The following is an 18,244-nucleotide window of genomic DNA, read 5'->3' as shown; positions in this document are numbered from 1 at the left end:
ACAAATTTTTATTTCTTTATTCAGGTTTTTCAAGTACGAAAAGTAACAGGAGCAAATACTGGGAAAATATTTGCCATGAAGGTGCTTAAAAAGGTGATTCCCTCCTCCTACTTTTATTCCCTCCACACAATGTTTTTTATTGCTATAAAAGTTTGACTTTGAATTCTCAGTCAGAAAAATGTATTTCTAGGGACTGAAAAGATAGTTCAGTGGTAGATGACTTGTCTAGGATGTAGGGAGCCCTGGGTTCAATCCCTAGTACCACCAAAAAAGAAAAAAAGCAAATGTGTTTCTGGAGGCTCAAGTTGTAGCTCAGTGGCAGAGCATGTGCTTAGCTTGCATGAGGCCCTAGGTTTAATCTCTAGCACCAAAGGATGGGAGGAATTATTTCTAATAATTATCCTCTTAGAAAGTGAGGTCTGTTTTGTTACTTTTATTCCTGTTTTATTTCTGCCTGGTGAGTGTGGAAAGGAGAGCACTTTCAGTTCTCTGAAGTAAATCTAGCTGGTTTTGGTCTCTTTTTTTCTTTTTCTTGTTTTTGGTGGGGGGTGTGTGTGCTAGGTGTTAAACTCAGGTCTAGGCAAGCATTCTGCCATGGAGCTACATCCCAAGCCCACCCCATCCCCTTTTGTGTTTTGATACTGGGGATTGAACCCAGGGATGTTTAACCACTGAGCTACATCCTCAGCCCTTTTTTATATTTTATTCAGAGACAGGGTCTTGCTGAGTTGCTTAGGGCCTCACTGAGTTGCTGAGGCTGGCTTTGAACTCGAGATTCTTCTGTCTCAGGTGGGATTAAAGGTGTACACCACTGCACCAAGCCCTAGTGCCGCCCCCCTTTTAAAATATTTTTTTAGTTATTGATAGACCTTTATTTTATTTATTTATATGTGGTGCTGAGAATTGAACCCAATGCCTCACACATGCCAAGCACGTGAGCTACCATTGAGCCACAGCCCCAGTTCTGCTAGTCCCCTTTTAAATATTATTTTAAAACTGGGTCTCACTAAGTTGCTCAAACTGGCCTCAAACTTAAAATCCATCTCCTCAGTGAGTAGCTGGGTTTATAGGTGTGTGCCATCACACATGACTAGTGTCCATATTGTTAAGTAATAAGCATATACTGCTATTTCTTAGTTCAGTTTTAGAATTATGTGTTGACTTCCTATTATAATAATTAAGGATCTTGGGGCTCGGGTTGTGGCTCAATGGTAGAGTATGCGCTTAGCATGCGTGAGGCACTGGGTTCCATCCTCAGCACCACAAAAAATGAAATAAAGATGTTGTGTGTCCACCTTCATCTAAAAAATAAAGATTTAAAAAAATAATAATTAAGGATATTAATTTCTTTTTTTCCTCACTTTTCATATCCTCTCATTTTGGTTCATTTTCTTTGACTGTGTGTGTGTGTGTGTGTGTAACTTTTTTTATTTTTAAATGCCTGATATTAGAAAGTGTTTTTAGTTGAGTAGAATAATGTGAAAAGGCTTAGGGAATTGAAATAAGAACATCAATTATTGGCATTAGCCTAGAGAAATAATTTTGTAAGAGTCAATGTTAGGGGCTGGGGACGCTCAGTGGTAGAGTGCTCTGCTGGCTTGCGCAAGGTCCCAGGTTCACGCAAAATAAATAAATAAATACTCAGCCTCACCCCCCACCCACCCCCGCCATGGGGTTAGAATAAAAAGAAAGAGTCAATGTCAGTATATTACTGTAAATATACTCTTTACAAATAAACCAAGTGGTGAAGATTTACTAGACTTAAAAGTAGAGTTTTGGCTAGTTATCATGAATTCATTGTGTGGTAGCAGTCTAGTCACTTAGCCATTTTGGTGATTTCCATTTGCTTTGATTTTGCTAATGTCTTCTCACACCTTTCAACAACTCTTTGAGACACCTGAAGTCTTGGATTTGGGCTGATTTATTAGATAATCTATCAGTTCCATTTATTTTCTTAAAGACCTCTCTTTAGAAACCTTCTATTCCCCTGTTTTCATCTGGACTGGTAGGTCTCTGGATAGACCTGTCATTACTGTCTCTTCATTATGGTCCTTAGAATTGATTGTTGGCTCCTTCAATATTGGATCCTGTTTTCTGGATCCCATATGATTCTTTTTCTTAGTTATGCCTTGTTTCCTTCTGCTAATAGCACCTTGAAAAAGGGTGTATGACGGTAAACATTAAAAAAATATTGCATGTTTGGAGCTGCTGTTGTAGCCCATGTGCTTGCCTAGCACATATTCGGTCCTCATCATCACATAAAAAAAAAGGATTGCATCCATCTACAACTAAAAAAATATTTTAAAAAATCTTGAATGTTCGAGAATTTCTTTATTATACCTTTGTACTTGTGTGTCTATATGTGTGGGACTGGGGATGGAACTCGGGGCCTTGTGTATGCTAGGCAAGCACTCAACCACTGAGTTACATCCCCACCCCTGCATAATGTTTAAATCCAGTTAACATATTTATCTCTTCAAACATTTGTCATTTCTTTGTGGTGAAAATTCAAAAGTTCTGTTAACTCTATTTTTTTTTTTTTTTTTTTTTGGTAGTGGTAGTGGTGGTGGTGGGGTGATTAAACTCTTGGGCTCAGTTGTGATCAAATAATCTTGCTTCATCCTCTCAAGTAGCTGGATCTATAGCTATATATCACCACCCCTGGCTCTTCTAGCTTTTTGAAATGTATAATATATTATTGTTATCTATAGTTACCTTATTGTGCAGTAGTACACCAGAACTTCTTGCTCCTATATCTGTAAATGAGTAAATACCATTTGATAAACTTTTCCCTATCCCTCCATCCATCCTACTCTCTGTAGTCTCTGTTAATCATCATTCTACTATAAACTATTGTGAGATCAATCTTAGCACTGATTGTGTTGTGTGTGTATGTGTGGGTATGGTACTAGGGATTGAACCCAGGAATATTCTACCACTGAGCTGTATCTCTGACCCTTTTATTTTGATACAGGGTCTTTTAAGTTCCCCAGCCAGCCTTGAACTTGGAATCCTTTTGCCTCAGTCTCTTGCTAAGGATTATAGGCATGCACCAGCACACTCAGTCCTTGTTGCTTTCTGTTTATAGAAAACTGTTTTATGAAAACATTATCTTCTCTTATCCCCCTGAGGAGGGTTTTTATTTGTTTTTTCTTTTGAAATTGAACCCAGGTCCTCCCATATTGTAAGCAAGTGCTCTATCGCTGCATTTCATCTGCAGCCCCTTCTGAGGTTTTTGTTTTTGTTTTGTTGTTGTTGTGTTTATGGTGCCAGGGATTGAACCCATAGCTGGTGCTTTACTACTGAGCCACATCTCCAGCCCTTTTTGCTTTATATTTTGAGGCAGGGTCTTATTAAGTTGTTTAGAGTCTCGTTAAATTGCTCTGGTGAGCCTTGAACTTGCAATCCTTCTACCTCAGCCTTCTGAGCCACTGGAATTACAGGTGTGCCATACCACACCCAGCTGAGGTTTTAATTATTTATTTATTTTGTAGTGCTGTGGATTGAACCCAGGGCCTTATACATACCAGGCAGACACTCTACCACTGAGCCACATATAATTCTTTAAGTTGTCTTTTCTTCCGTGTGTTGTGTCTTTTCTGAGTTTCTGTTTTGACTTTGGTTTATCTCTCATGTCGGTGTTAGAGGCTTTCTTTAGATGCCTGGTATCCTTCACTGATTGTTCCTGTTTAAGAGTGGCACTCTGAAAAGCTGATCTGAAGTTCTATGTGTAGGCTTCATTGTAGGGAATTTAAATAGTTAGCTGTTAATTAACTAAGAACCTCCAAGCAATAATGTCTTTAAGTCTTTTTTTCTGAGGCATATCAGTTGGGGAAAGTCCTCCATTCTTTTTGTCTTTATAAAGTTTTCTGGAACTGGGTGAGAGAAGAGATGGAGAGCTCACCTTTCAACTTGTAGACTTTGACTAAATTCACCTTTTTACTTTAGTATCTCACTCTGTATCTTATCCTTTACTCTTTTTTTTTTTTTTCCTGGAGAGCATACTTTCCTAGAACTAGCTCCCTGTTTAGTGCAGGGATGCGAATCTTTTTGCTTTATCTGTTCCTTATGCAGACTTTCAGATTTTTAGCTTTCTACCTTTGGCTTTCTGTAGTCTTTAATACCCTTAATGTTTTTTTCCTCTTGTACTGGGGATTGAACCCAGGGGCATTTTACACTGAGCTACATCCCTGGCGACCCCCGCCTTTTTCTTTTTTTTTTTTTTTTTTTTTAGTTGTAGACAGACACAATACCTTTATGTTATTTATTTTCATTTGGTACTGAGGATTGAACCCAGTGCCTCACACATATGAGGCAAGCATTCCACCACTGAGCTACAACCCCAGCCCTGCCCCAGTCCTTTTTAAAAAAAAAAAAAAAAATTTTTTTTTTTTGTAGTTGTAGATGGACAGCATGCCTTTATTTATTTATTTATTTTTTAATATTTATTTTTTAGTTCTCGGCGGACACAACATCTTTGTTTGTATGTGGTGCTGAGGATCGAACCCAGGCCGCACGCATGCCAGGCGAGCGCGCTACCGCTTGAGCCACATCCCCAGCCCTGCATGCCTTTATTTTATTTGTTTTTGTTTTTATGTGGTGCCAAGGATCAAACTCAGGGCCTCACACGTGCTATGCAAGAGCTCTTCCACTGAGCCATAGCCCCATCCTCCCACACCCAGCCCTTTTTATATTTTATTTTCAGACATAGTCTCATTAACTTGTTGAGGGTCTTGCTAAGTTGCTGAGGCTAGACTCAAACTTGTGATCCTCCTGCCTTAGCCTCTGGTATTGCTGTGAATACAGGCATGTGCCACTGTGCCTGGCCTCTAATTTTTAAAAATATTTTTGCCTCTGTTTTTTGAAACTTTTTAAGTTTTTATAGATGGAATCAACTTTTTTGTATCTTGTTCTTTACTGGTACTTAGGTTTGATCTGACCCCAGTCTACTAAGTCACAGACCATTGTTTTATCCACACTCTGTCATTACCTTTTGAGATGTAGGGTCTTTGTGTCTCCTAGTTTAACTTCAGATGGAATAATTATGTTCAGTTTCTTGTTCTTTTTGTATGGGACTGATTTCTAAAAAGTGTCTATTGTCTTAAAATAAAAGCCTCAAGACAGTGAATGCACTGGGCTCAGTGAGGCAGGCCTGTAATCCCATCTACTTCAGATTCTGAAGCAAGAGGGTTGCAAGTTTGAAGGCAGCCTGGGCAAATTAACCAGACCTTGTCTCAAAGTAAAAAAAAAAAAAAGGCAGGGGGGTGGCCTAGGATCATAACACAGTGGTAAAGCATTTGCGTAGTATGTGGAGCACGGAGTTGGGTTCTCAGCACTACATGTTTAAAAAAAAAAGTTAAAAAGGTCCATTAACAACTTAAAAAAATTTTTTTTAAACAAAAAGGAAAAAAGGGCTGGATATGTAGCTCAATGGTAGAGTACTTGCCTAGTGCATGTGAAGCACTTTATTTGATCCTCAGTATGGGGAATGGGGAAGACAAATCAGTGTGCTGGGAGTGTGTTGCTTAGAGGTAGAGCGCATGCATGCCTGGTATGCTTGAGTCCCTTGGTGTCATCCCCAGCACTCCTCTACTCCCACAAAAAAATCATAGACTTTTAAAAAAAACATTACAGAATTTGTATTATTTTGGTCTTTTTTTTCTTCCTTCCTGATTTTCATTTAAGCTATGTAAATGACTCCTCAATTTGAAGTAGCTGCTATATGGCATTCATATTGGAATTATTTGAGTTTAGTGAATTTTAATCTGTAAAACATATTAGATACAGAATAATAATGTGTGTTTTAGAAGTGTTGGAAGAAGTATTGGTTAAGATTTTTTTATTTGTTCTAATTAGTTATACATGACAGTAGAATGCAATTTCACATATTATACACATGGAACACAACTTCTCCTTTCTCTAGCTGAACATGGTGTAGAGTCACCCCAGTAGTCATATGTGTATGTAGGGTAATAATGTCCATCTCATTCCACCGTCCTTTCTATCCCACACCCCCTCCCTTCCCCTCACTCCCTTCTGCACAATCTAAAGTTCTGTCATTCTTCCCCACCCCCCATTAAGATTCTTAAGTAATCTATTCCTTTTCTCTCTCTCTTTTTTAATCCATTCCTTTTGATATATTACTTGTTCATATTTGATAAACAGGGCTGTCCATATTAGACATAATTATACATGAATGAAATATGTTTCTCACAGAAGTATCTTATTGAAAAGAAGAAAATATTGTGGTTTTTTTCCCCAGTGATGGTGTTGGTGGCATATTGGAAAATCTGAATTTGGGGCACAGGTATCTAGATATAAGCTTCTCACCCCTCCTACTTGGTTATCATTCCTTCCCACTCCTAGGGTTTCTTCCCCCAAGCATGTCTAGAGGATCAGATATCATCTCCTTCCTTGTTGGTTGTCCTTGAAAACAAGCTCACAGCAAAAATAATGAAAGTGAAGAGGTTATTTAGGGTTATAAGTCCAGAGCTTTTATATCTAAATCCCTAGATTAGATGACTGTAGACTCCTTTTGAGGTTTTTCCTTCCCATTTTATTATTATTCTTGAGATAGTACTAACCTCCCTGACCTGCATATGTTGTAAGTCCTCTTCCTAGCCTTAAAGATGATCAGAGAAGAACCATATGTCCTGTTATATTAACTGAGTTGCTTGCAACTGGACATTCTGCTTGGTTTAATCAAATTGTTTACTTCTTTTTTTTTTTTTTTTTTTTTTTTTTTTTTTTTTTTTAAATTTTATTTTATTTATTTTTTTTAAGAGAGAGTGAGAGAGATAGAGGTAGAGAGAGAGAGAATTTTTCAATATTTATTTTTTAGTATTTGGCGGACACAACATCTTTGCTTGTATGTGGTGCTGAGGATCGAACCCGGGCCGCACGCATGCCAGGCGAGCGCGCTACTGCTTGAGCCACATCCCAGCCCCTCAAATTGTTTACTTCTTACAGGAACGGTCTTATTTGGATATTTGCTCATGGTAGAATGTTGAGGAAAGGGCTACAAACAACCATGTCACTACCCTCCTGATTGAAACAAAAATATATTCTGGAAGCAAAATATATAATACAAGCATTATAAATTTTAGAACCTTTGGCCAAACGTTTGTGGTTCCAAAGAATGGCCATTCTGAGCTGGGGTTGTAGCTCAGTGATAAGAGCACTTGCCTAGCATGTATGAGGCACTGGGTTCGATTCTCAGCACTGCATATAAATAAATAAAATAAAGGTCCATCCACAACTAAAAAAATATTTTAAAAAGTGAATAGCCATTCTTCTCCCATTCCGTCCTTTTTTGAACTAATTAAGAACCTTCTATATTCCAGGATATATACTAGATATTAGGATTTTCCATTTGAGACAATGTAGTTCTGCCTCTTACTTTACTTACAATGTAATTCAAGGGAAGAATGGATACACTTTGTTTTGTTCTGTTCCATTTTGTGCTAGGGATCAAACTAGGGCCTATTGCATGCTAGGCAAGTGCTCCACTGAGCCACATCCTCAAATTTTTACTTTAAATTGCTTATCTGCCCTTTGGTCAAAACCCTTTCTCCTTTGAGATTTAAGCCTATACCACTCTCTTTCTCTGTTTATCTACCATCTCCATGTTTTGTTTTCATGAAGGTTTGACTTCATAGTTAAGTCCCCTCCAAATTCCTCCCTCCAAAATCCACATCTTATCATGCTGGGAGTCTTCACTATTTTGTTGAGCCACATCCCCAAGCCCCCCGCTTTTTTTTTTTTTTAACTCACTGTATTGTGACTTATAACTTTACTATTTCAGTTAAACTTTTATCCCCTGTATCATCACTGACTTCCCCATTGCTGAGTCCAGTGGTCTTTAGTTGGTTCATCTTTAATTTATTGCTGTGTTGCATTGAAGCTTTAGAGCACAGTATCTATCTATTTATTTATTTTCCAATATTTTTTTAGTTGTAGATAAACACAATATCTTTATTTTATTTTTTAAAATTTTTATGTGGTGCTGAGGATCGAACCCAGTGCCTCAGACGTATGAGGCAAGCGCTCTGCTGCTGAACTACAACCCCAGCCCGAGCACAGCATTTTAAAGTCAGCTCCCTTGACTGCTGTGATTCTACTTTGCTACTTTTGCATCTTACTCCCTGGCTTCTCATTTCTGTAATTGCTTATTTAAAAAATTGAAACCTTCTAAGCAGTTCAGAAATAACGTATCTTTGAAAATTTTCACACTTTCTAAAGAGTCCAAAAATAGTGCAATGATCACAGTTGGGTTTTGTCATATTTTCATAGTCAGCTGTCCCTCCTTGATTCCCTGCCCCCACATATGTGTAAGTATTTATGATTATTTAAGTTTTTAAGTTTAATTAATTTTTGTTGTATAATTTTGAGAGCTGTTTGAAGACATCAGAGCATTTCATCCCTGAATTCTTTGATATGTATCTGCTAAAAGTAAGGGCATTTTGATACCACATTACAATTATCACACTTGAAAAATTTAACATTGATATACAATTTGTTTTCTAATATCTGGTCCATATTCAAACTTACCCAGTTGTCTCACTGACATAAGTTATAACTGTTTTGTTTTTAATATCCATGATTTAATCAAGCCTCACACATTATATTGAATTATCCTCTCTTTAATTTACTTTGGAGTCATTTCTCATCCTTTTGTTTTTCTCCAGTTCTTAGTATTCAACACAAGGCAAGCACTCTACCATTAAGCTACATCTGCAGATCTTTTATAAATATAATTTTGAGATGGGGTCTCAATAAGTTGTTGAGATAGGCCTTGAAGTTGCTATCCTCCTGCATCAATCTCCGGAGAGCTGAGATTACAGGCATGTGCCACCACACCTAGCTCTCACCTCATCTTTCTCTCTTTCTTTCTTTCTTTCTTTGTTCTACTTAGTTGTGTCCCCTCTCACCCCCACTTTTTTTTTTTTAATCTTTTATAACTGACATTTTTTTAAGAATCCAGGCCTGTTATTTTACAGAATATCCCTTAACTTAGAGTTATCATTTCCTCATGAAAATAACATTTTAAATTGGTTAATCACCTCTTGGAAGAATGTTACATAGGTTCCGTTGTGTTTTCATGCATGGACTTAGGAGGCACATTATGTCAGTCTGTTCTATTATTTGATTAAGCTAAGTTTGATCACTTGGTTAAGACAGTGTTCATTAGATTTTTCATTGTACAAATAGTTTTTTCCTTTTGCAGCTAGTAAGTGATCTATGGGATGATTGTTAAAGATAATATGAATTTCCTGTCCCCTGATACTCTTTTTTATGTGGGGAGGAGTTACTGGGGATTGAACCCAGAGGCACTTTACCACTGAGCCATCCCCAGGCCTTTTATTTTTTATTTTGAGACTGGGTCTTGCTAAGTTGCTGAGGCTGGCCTCCACCTTGCAGTCTTCCTCCTTTAGCTTCCAGAGTTGCTGGGATTACCACCAGACCTGGCCCCTAATAATCTTTTACCTAGTGATTTTATAATCACTTGTTTCTTGCCCAACTCAAATATTACTGTAGTGACTATAAGATGAAGATTTTTTAAAAATTTTTCTTTTCTTTTTTTCCCCCTAGTACTGGGGGGCAGGGTGAATCCAAGGACACTTTACCACTGTGCTACATCCCCAGCCCTTTTTATTTTTTATTTTGAGATAGGGTCTCACTAAATTCATGGGCTGGCCTTGCTCAAACTTGCAATCCTCCTGCTTCAGCCTCCCAAGTCACTGGGATTACAGGCGTGGGCCACTGTGCCTGGTGAGAGACTTTTCTATTTATTTATAGTTTTCTATTTTGTGATTTGTCTGTTAAGAAGTACTTTTCCCTTTGTTTTTTTAAGACTCAAAGCCAGGTACAGTGTTGTGCAACTGTAGTCTCAGTGACTCGATAGGCTGAGGTAGGAGGATCACTTGAGGCCAAGAATTGAAGACAAGCCTTTGTAACAGCAAGACCTGGTCTTAAAAAAAAAAAAGAGAGAGAGAGAATCAGTCTGGTCTTGGACTTGTATTTCCATCTCAATGTGTTACCTATTTTTGTCATCATTATTTTTGGTTCTCAAATTGTCCTAAATTTCACTAATGAGATCCCTTTTCAAAAGGCTTCTCTGTGCTTTTACTATATCCACATCAATTTTTGAGCAGTACCTTACTTTCTGGTATAATGGAGTTCTTTAGATTTTCCTTGCACTTTTTCATGACTCCGGCCTAAAATCATCCATTTCTCCAAGGTCTCTGGTTTCTATTGGCAAAGAATGATATTTACAAACCAATATCTGCATGTTAGCTATGTTTCTTGCTACTAAAGTGACTCTTTTTAGTAGACAGAGCTAGAAAATTGTTTTTTGTTTTGTTTTGTTTTTAAAACCATATCTTCATATTGCCACCCTAATTCTAGTCCAGTTTTATAAGGTTGTTCTTCCCTTGGTCCTTTTTTGTTAAGTGTGGAAATTGAAGCCAAGGTCTCACACATGCTAAGCAGGCACTCTAGCACTGAGCTACATCCCCATCCTTGGTAACAACATCAATAAAAGTACTCATTTGTTCAGTTATACAATACAGTTATTATACAACTCAGTGGTAGAGCATTTGCCCCTCATGTGAGAGACTGTGGGTTCAATTCCCACCACTGCATGTGTGTGTGTGTGTGTGTGCGTGCGCGTGTGCAGGCACACACACATACACACACAGAAGAGAATTGCAATACCGATATTGTTACTAAGCTATAAGCATACTAAGTATGGTTTAAGATTTCTTTGTAATGTTTTTTGTATTCACATATTATCAAGTGTGTGCAGCCTAGTGTTAAGTTTCTTTTTCTTAAGTAAAGTTATCAGCATAATATTCAATTAAATGTATGCATTTCTGTCACATTCAGTTTTATTTTCCATTTCCATCTTTGTTGATATTTTATTCTAGGAATGTGTAAAACATTAATATGTTTCAGAAATCAAGATGTCTATAATTATAATATTTGATTTTGTCAGGAAAAATGGATACTCAAAAGTCTTAGTCTCTTTCCTGTCCTACCACTCTTAATAGCTTTGGGTATGTCTTTGTTATGTTCACTTTTACAGGTGTAAGCAGATACATATCTGATTCTTATTTTCCCTTTCTTGCACGAAAGGACAGCATTATACATACACACTCATTCAGGTGCTCACTACTTTTTTTTGTTTGGGTACTAGGAATTGAACCCAGGAGTGCTTTACCATTGAGCTACATTGTCAGTCCCCACCCCGCTTTTTTTTTTCTTTTTGAGCCAGAGTCTTTCTCTGAGTTGCTCTGGGTGATCTCAAACTTGTGATCCTCCTGCCTTAGCTTCCTTAGTATCTGGGATTATAGGCATGGGCCACCATACCCAGCTCATATACTCTTTTGTATCTTGCTATAATAGAGTGTTCCTTATTCTTTTTATAGCTTTTGAAGAATACCTTGTGTAGATACTATAGGTTTTCAACCAATATCTTAAGAATGGGCTTACGAATATAAATTTAAGAATAAGTTTGTAATGTTTCACTGTTGCAAGTAATGTTGCAACTAATAACCTTGTGTATTTACTTCCCATCTTACTAGAGGTGTACCATTAGGGTACTAGAACTTCAACTTAGTGTGTCCAAACAGTACATTATTTTCCCAAAACTTTTTTTGCCCCGCTTCCGTTTCCTGTTATTGACTGATACCATTTTCTATTATTTAAACAGAAACTAGGCTATCATTGTTTTTATTTAATTATTCAGAAAATACAATTGATATACCTTTAGCCTTTCTTTTTTTCTTTTTCTACTTTGATTTTCTTAGTTACTCATCTTCTTAGTTTCCTGTACTATAAGTTCTAACTAGTCTCATTTCTTCACTAAAACTCCATACCATTACTAGCACTTTCTTTTTTTTTTTTTTTTTTTTAATTCACCAGGGGTCCCCAACCACTGGGCCACATCCCCAGCCCCTTTTTATATTTTTATTTAGAGACAGAGCCTCACCAAGTTGCTGAGGCTGACTTTGAACTTGTGATCCTCCTGCATCAGCTTCCTGAGCTGCTGGGATTATAGGTATTCACCACTGTGCCCAGCCACTATTAGCACTTTCTTAAAGCCAAACATTACATTATTTAACTCATCTTAACATATCTTCTTTGACTCTAAAATAAGATTCCAATACCTTTGCTTAGATGCCAAAGCCATTTCCTGGCCTCTGCCTACTTCTCCAGCCTAATCTCTAACCACTTGTTACCATACTGAAATGTTTATAGATTCCTCAGGCACATTCTGTCCTGTCAAGCCTCTTTTGCACTAGAATGCCTTTGAGGGGGTGGGTACCAGGGATTGAACTCAGGGATACTCGACCACTGAGTCACATCCCCAGCCCTATTTTATATTTTATTTAGAGGCAGAGTCTCACTGAGTTGCTTAGCTCCTCACAGTTACTGAGGCTGGTTTTGAACTCATGATTGTCTTGTGTCAGCCTCCCAAGCTGCTGGGATTATAGGTGTGCGCCACCGCACCTGGCTGGAATGCTTTTTTCACCTTCCACATTTTAAAAAATTATTTATTTCTTAATTGTAGTTGGATATAATTTTATTTTTATTTTATGTGGTGCTAAGGATCAAATCCAGGGCTTTGCATGTGTTAGGCGAACACTTTACCTCTGAGCCACAACCCCAGCCCCAACATTTTATCTTAATAACTTTTCAAAGTATAGTTTAGGTATTGTAACTTCCAAAAAGACTTCTTGCCAGGTCAGATGCTGTTGCCCTGTTCACCAATAATGCTGTATGTTTATGTCCAATGAATTCACTTTCCTCCCTGATACTTTGGGCTCCTATGGATAGGGCACTCCTTCTGTTAGTTCTGCTTTCTTGGCACAGAGCCTGGAGCATAGTAAATAGTAGTAACAGTTAGTGAATATATGAATAGACTTAATCTTGTTTATAGATTTTTTTTTTTTAGAAAACGTGTCTCTAGGTTTCATTTACATGTTTACTGCAAAAAACCCTAACTAGTTCAAATGTGTAGAAGTGAATGTGTTTTATTACCCCATCTCAGTTTCTAGTAGGAACCATACCATGTTGGTTAGAAAAGCACAAAATAGATTTCCAGTTACTATAGAGTAAAAATGTTCACTATTTTGTTCTTATAGTTCATCTCTTTTCCTTTAGGCAATGATAGTAAGAAATGCTAAAGATACAGCTCATACAAAAGCAGAACGGAATATTCTGGAGGAAGTAAAGCATCCCTTCATTGTGGATTTAATTTATGCCTTTCAGACCGGTGGAAAACTCTACCTCATCCTTGAGTATCTCAGTGGTCAGTACACAGTTTGGTGTAATTGTTTGCATTTGCTCTAGAAACTGGGCTAAAACATTATTTTCTATTGGAAAATATACTTTTCCCTATCATTATCAAATAATTTTCAGAATTGATGAGTACATCGAAGTAAGGAATTCAGATATAAGCAAATGTTTCTATTTGTAGACAAATATGAAAAAAATCTTTGAAGTTTACATTTTTTTCCCCAATATGTAAAATTTTGTCTTAAGCCTTTCATAGTCAATCATTAAAAAAATAATAACAGACAACATGTTGGGTCCTGGTGGCTCACACCTGTAATCCCAGCAGCTTGGGAAGCTGAGGCAAGAGGGTCACAAGTTCTAGGCCAGCCTGGTGGGCAATTTAACAAAACCCTGTCTCAAAATAAAAATTAAAAAAGGGCTGGGGATGTAGCTCAGTGATAAAGAATCCCTGGGTTCAATCCTCATTATTATAAAAATGCAAATACCTACTCAATGCAGAATACCTACTTATGCTAGAATTGAGATACTATAATTCAAACAAACCATTAAACTAGTCCTTTATAAACTGAACTGAAAAAACTTACTGAAAGTATTAAGATACTTCATTCTTGCCAGTGGCAGTGGCACATGCCTTTAATCCCAGTAACTCCAGAGGCAGAGGCAAGAGGATCTCAAGATCAAGGCCAACCTGGACAATTTAGTGAGACACTGTCTCATGATGAAAACAAATAAATAAAAAAAGGGTTGGGATGTACCTCAAAGTGAAAGCATACCTCAGTTCAATCCCCAGAACTGGTGGGGGGTTGGGGGAGATAGTGTATACTATTGTATTATATTTTTAAAAGTTTGGTTGATGCATCGTTGGTGATAGGATATACAGTTTGCAGTGTGAATTGTCCACATTTTTCAGGGCCTACCATCTGCTGGGAACTCATTGTTTCCCATATCACTTCTAGATCAGAGGTATCTTATTTCCAACAAATAATATTTGGGAGAAAATAACAGAGATTTTGCAATAGCTTATAACTTGGAGAGAAAGCTGAAGAATTTAGCAACATATTTGTGACTATTGCCATTTTTTCCTGTAGCTTTATTTTCACATAATTTCAAACCCATATTTTTAAAAAAGTCTCAATAGGGGCTGGGGTTTTACCGTAGTGGTAGAGCGCTTGCCTTGCATGCGTGAGGCCCTGGGTTCGAACTTGAGCACCACATAAAATAAAGAAAGAAATCGTGTCCATCTACAACTTAAAAAAAAAAAAAAAGAGTCTCAATAATACAAAAAACTCTTGGTTGGGGATGTGGCTCAAGCGGTAGCGCGCTCGCCTGGCATGCGTGCGGCCCGGGTTCGATCCTCAGCACCACATACAAACAAAGATGTTGTGTCCGCTGAAAACTAAAAAATAATACAAAAAACTCTCATATACCCCTCACCTAGATTCTCCAGATGATATCAGATTTTTACCACTCTTTGTTTTATCTTCGTCTATGTATGTATACACACACACTCATATGCACTTACATAATTTTTTTCTTTTTGTGGTGCTAGGGATCAAACACAGGGCATCATCATCATTATTATTATTATTATTATTTTAGTACCTGGGATTGAAGCCAGGGGCACTTAGCTACTGAACCACATCCCCAGTCCTTTTTGTATTTTTCTGTTTAGAGACAGGGTCCCAGTAAATGGCCTAGGGCCTTGATAAGTTGCTGAGGCTGGCTATTTTTGGAGGGGGAGGGGCACCTGGCCTTGAACCCAGAGGCACTCTACCACTGAGCCACATCTCCAGCCCTATTTTGTATTTTATTTAAGACAAGGTCTCACTGTGTTGCTTAGGGCCTTGCTAAATTGCTGAGGCTAGCTTTGAATTCAAGATCCTCCTGCCTTAGCCTCCCAAGCCTCTGGGATTACAGGCATGGGCCACCTTGCCCGGCTTTTGGCTGGCTTTGAACTCATGATACTCTTGCCTCATCCTCCCCTGCCACTGGGGTTATGTGTGTGCCCCCAGGCAAGGCAAACTCAGGGCCTTATGCATACCAGGCAAGCACTCTACCACTGAACCACATCCCCAGCACTAGTTACATAAGTTTTGAACTGTTTAAGGATTTCATAGACATGATTTCCCTTTACCCCTAAAACTTCAGTGTTTATTTTCTAAAATCAAGAACAGTGTCTTACATGACTATACTAAAATTATCAAAAAATAGGAAATTAAAATGGATACATAATCTCTCTCTTTAGTAGTCTAAGTTAGAATAGTTATTCAGTCTTTCTTTGTCTCTCATGATATTTACATAAAAAAAATTTGTAGTTATAGATGGACAGCATAACTTTATTTTATTTATTTTTATGTGGTGCTGAGGATTGAACCCAGTGCCTCACATGTGCAAGGCAAGTGCTCTGCCAGAGAGCTACAGTCCCAGCCCGATGTTTACAGTTTTTAAGCATATAGGCCAGTTACTTTGTAGAATGGGTTAATTTAGTTTGTTGTTATTGTTTTTTGTAATTGTTGATGGACAAAATAACTTTATTTTATGTGGTACTAAGAGGATCAAACCCAGTGCCTCACACATGCTAGGCAAGCACTCTCCCACTGAGCTATCCAGCCCTCAATTTGGGTTTATTTGATGTTTCTGTAGGATTAATTAATTAATTAATTAATTTTTTGATACTAGGGATTGAACCCAGAGGCACTTAACCACTGAGCCATATCCCCAGCCCTTTTTAATATTTTATTTGTGACAGGGTCTCACTGAGTTGGTCTCACTTACTAAATTGCTGAATCTGGCTTTGAACTCAAAAATCTTCCCTGCCTCAGTCTCCCGAGCTGCTGGGATTACAGGTATGCACCACTGCACCTGGCTCCCTCTTTTTTTATTTTGAGACAGGGTTTCACTGAGTTGTTTAGAGCCTTACTAAGTTACTGAGGCTGATTTTGAACTATCAATCTTCAGCCTCAAACTTGAGGGATTGATGGGATTACATGTGTGCACTACCATGCCTGGCTCCATGTTATGCATTTTTGGCAGGACCATTAGAGTGATATCATGTCTTTCTCAGTGCATCAGATATTTATATATTTTTTTTTAATATTTATTTTTTAGTTGTAGTTGGACATGATACCTTATTTTTTTGATTTATTTTTATGTGATACTGAGGATTGAACCCAGGGCTGCGCACCTGCTGGGCGAGTGCTCTGCTACTGAGCCAAAACTCCAGCCCTGATGTTTATATCTTTGCCCCATTACTAATAATTTTGTTCACTTTGGTCATACGTGTAAGATGGTTTCTGCTGTTTTGTTTTTGTTTTGGTACTGGATATTGAACCCAGGGGCACTTTACCACATCCCTAGTCCTTTATTTTATTTTATTTTGAGGCAGGATCTCACTAAATTCCAGAGGTTGGCCTGGAACTTTCTCTCCTCTTGCCTCATCCTCCTGAGTCTCTGGATAAGTATCTTTTAAGGACATACTTTGAAATTATTTAAATTTACATCTCTCATCGAGTTTTCATGTTCACTTTTCTCATCTGTTGATTGGGGTGGGGGTGGTAATGAGAATTAAACCCAGGGGTGTTTACCATTAAGTTACATCCACAGATCTTTTTCGAGACAGGGTCTTACTACATTGCTAGGCTGGTCTCAGATTTGTGATCCTCTTCCTTTAGTCTCCTGGGTTGCTGAGATTACAGGCATGCACCTCTGCACCTACCCATCCATTGATTTTTGCCTGTAATAATTAATTGTAATGTTTACCAAGTGATTTTTTTTCCTTATTCTATCATGTCTCTTTCATTTATTATTTGGCATCCTACTGCAATAAAATTTTATTATTTATTTACCTCACTACGGTCTCATGGATTTTAAGATTATTTGGTAGAATAAGTCCTTTATTATTTATTTTCATACTCAAATTATGCCATATTTTACAAGGCCACTGCAGTGTTGTTTCAGTTTATTTAAGTGTTCTGAAAATATGGAATATTACTACTATTCACTAAAATTAATGAGGGTAGCTTAATAGTATACTAATGTCTTTCTACTTATGAATAAAATGTTGAAGAGGATTTAATCAAGATTCTTTTTATTTTCTCAAGTCTGATATTGACATATATTTGGAAGTTTGTATATGTAAAACGTAGAATTCTAAGTGTATTCTACTTTTAAACTTACATGTTTCATGTTTCAGGGCTGGGGTTGTGGCTTAGTGATAGAGCACTCACCAGCACAGGTGGGGCACTGAGTTCAATCCTCAGCACCATATTAAAAATAAATAAATAAATAAAAAATATAGTGTCTACCAACAACTAAAAAAATTTTTAAAAAATTTAAAAAAACCTTATATGTTTCATAGAGGAATATGAATACTGCCAGAAATAGAATCCTGCAGACTTTATTTTAAAAACTATAATTTTTAGGTTCTGTGTTTTATTTTTAAAGATTTTATTTTTAATCATGGTTAAAAGGAAAGCAAAAACTTTCTCATTAGTAGTGGATTGGAATTAAAGATGGTTTTGTTTCTAATGTCTTTACCTTTCCTTCACAGGAGGAGAACTATTTATGCAGTTAGAAAGAGAGGGAATATTTATGGAAGACACAGCTTGGTAAGTGAAATTTTGTGGTTGCATGGATTTAGATGATGATTCACATCATTAAAAGCAAAGCCCCATTCCTACTGTGGGCAGCCACATGATTCAATAAATTGATCTGGAGCCAGTCAGTAACTCAGAACCTCAAGGGGGAGAACTAGCTCTGGGACCTGGCAGCTATTGGAGGTCACATCATTCCTTTGCCCCCAGGCCTTGGGTGGACGGCTCTTCACACCAGTTGTTCCTAACAGAATCATTCTCATTGCGACTTTCTTTCCTTGAATTGGTAAGCTGCTTGCCTTGGCTGTGGGTGAGTGTGGTTTTTCCAGTGAAACTTTATGTGTGGAACA

At 37.6% G+C, this 18,244-nt stretch overlaps 1 protein-coding gene across 7 annotated transcripts in view; it reads left to right on the top strand.

Annotated features, from left to right (window-relative positions):
* Window positions 1-18,244, top strand: part of Rps6kb1 (ribosomal protein S6 kinase B1) — a 47,696-nt gene that overhangs the window by 11,311 nt on the left and 18,141 nt on the right. For 4 of the 7 annotated variants that reach the window (XR_006846891.2, XM_046423147.2, XM_046423148.2 and 1 more), the window contains exons 4-6: window positions 25-93; window positions 13,168-13,315; window positions 17,852-17,909. Coding sequence is in view for 5 of the 7 variants with exons in the window: in XM_046423147.2 (XP_046279103.1) it covers window positions 25-93; window positions 13,168-13,315; window positions 17,852-17,909 (275 nt within the window). In the remaining 2 variants the exon portion in view is untranslated. Of the gene's footprint in view, window positions 1-24; window positions 94-13,167; window positions 13,316-17,851; window positions 17,910-18,104; window positions 18,181-18,244 lie in introns of all 7 variants that reach the window. The other 3 variants (XR_006846892.2, XM_046423151.2, XM_046423150.2) reach the window with 1 other exon arrangement.

Source organism: Marmota monax, unplaced genomic scaffold, assembly GCF_021218885.2.
Source record: "Marmota monax isolate L192 unplaced genomic scaffold, Marmota_monax_Labrador192_F-V1.1 WCK01_AAM20220418_F8-fsc00171, whole genome shotgun sequence".
NCBI lineage: Eukaryota > Metazoa > Chordata > Mammalia > Rodentia > Sciuridae > Marmota > Marmota monax.
Note: the sequence above shows the minus strand (reverse complement) of the source record. Positions and strands in the feature narration are given on the sequence as shown.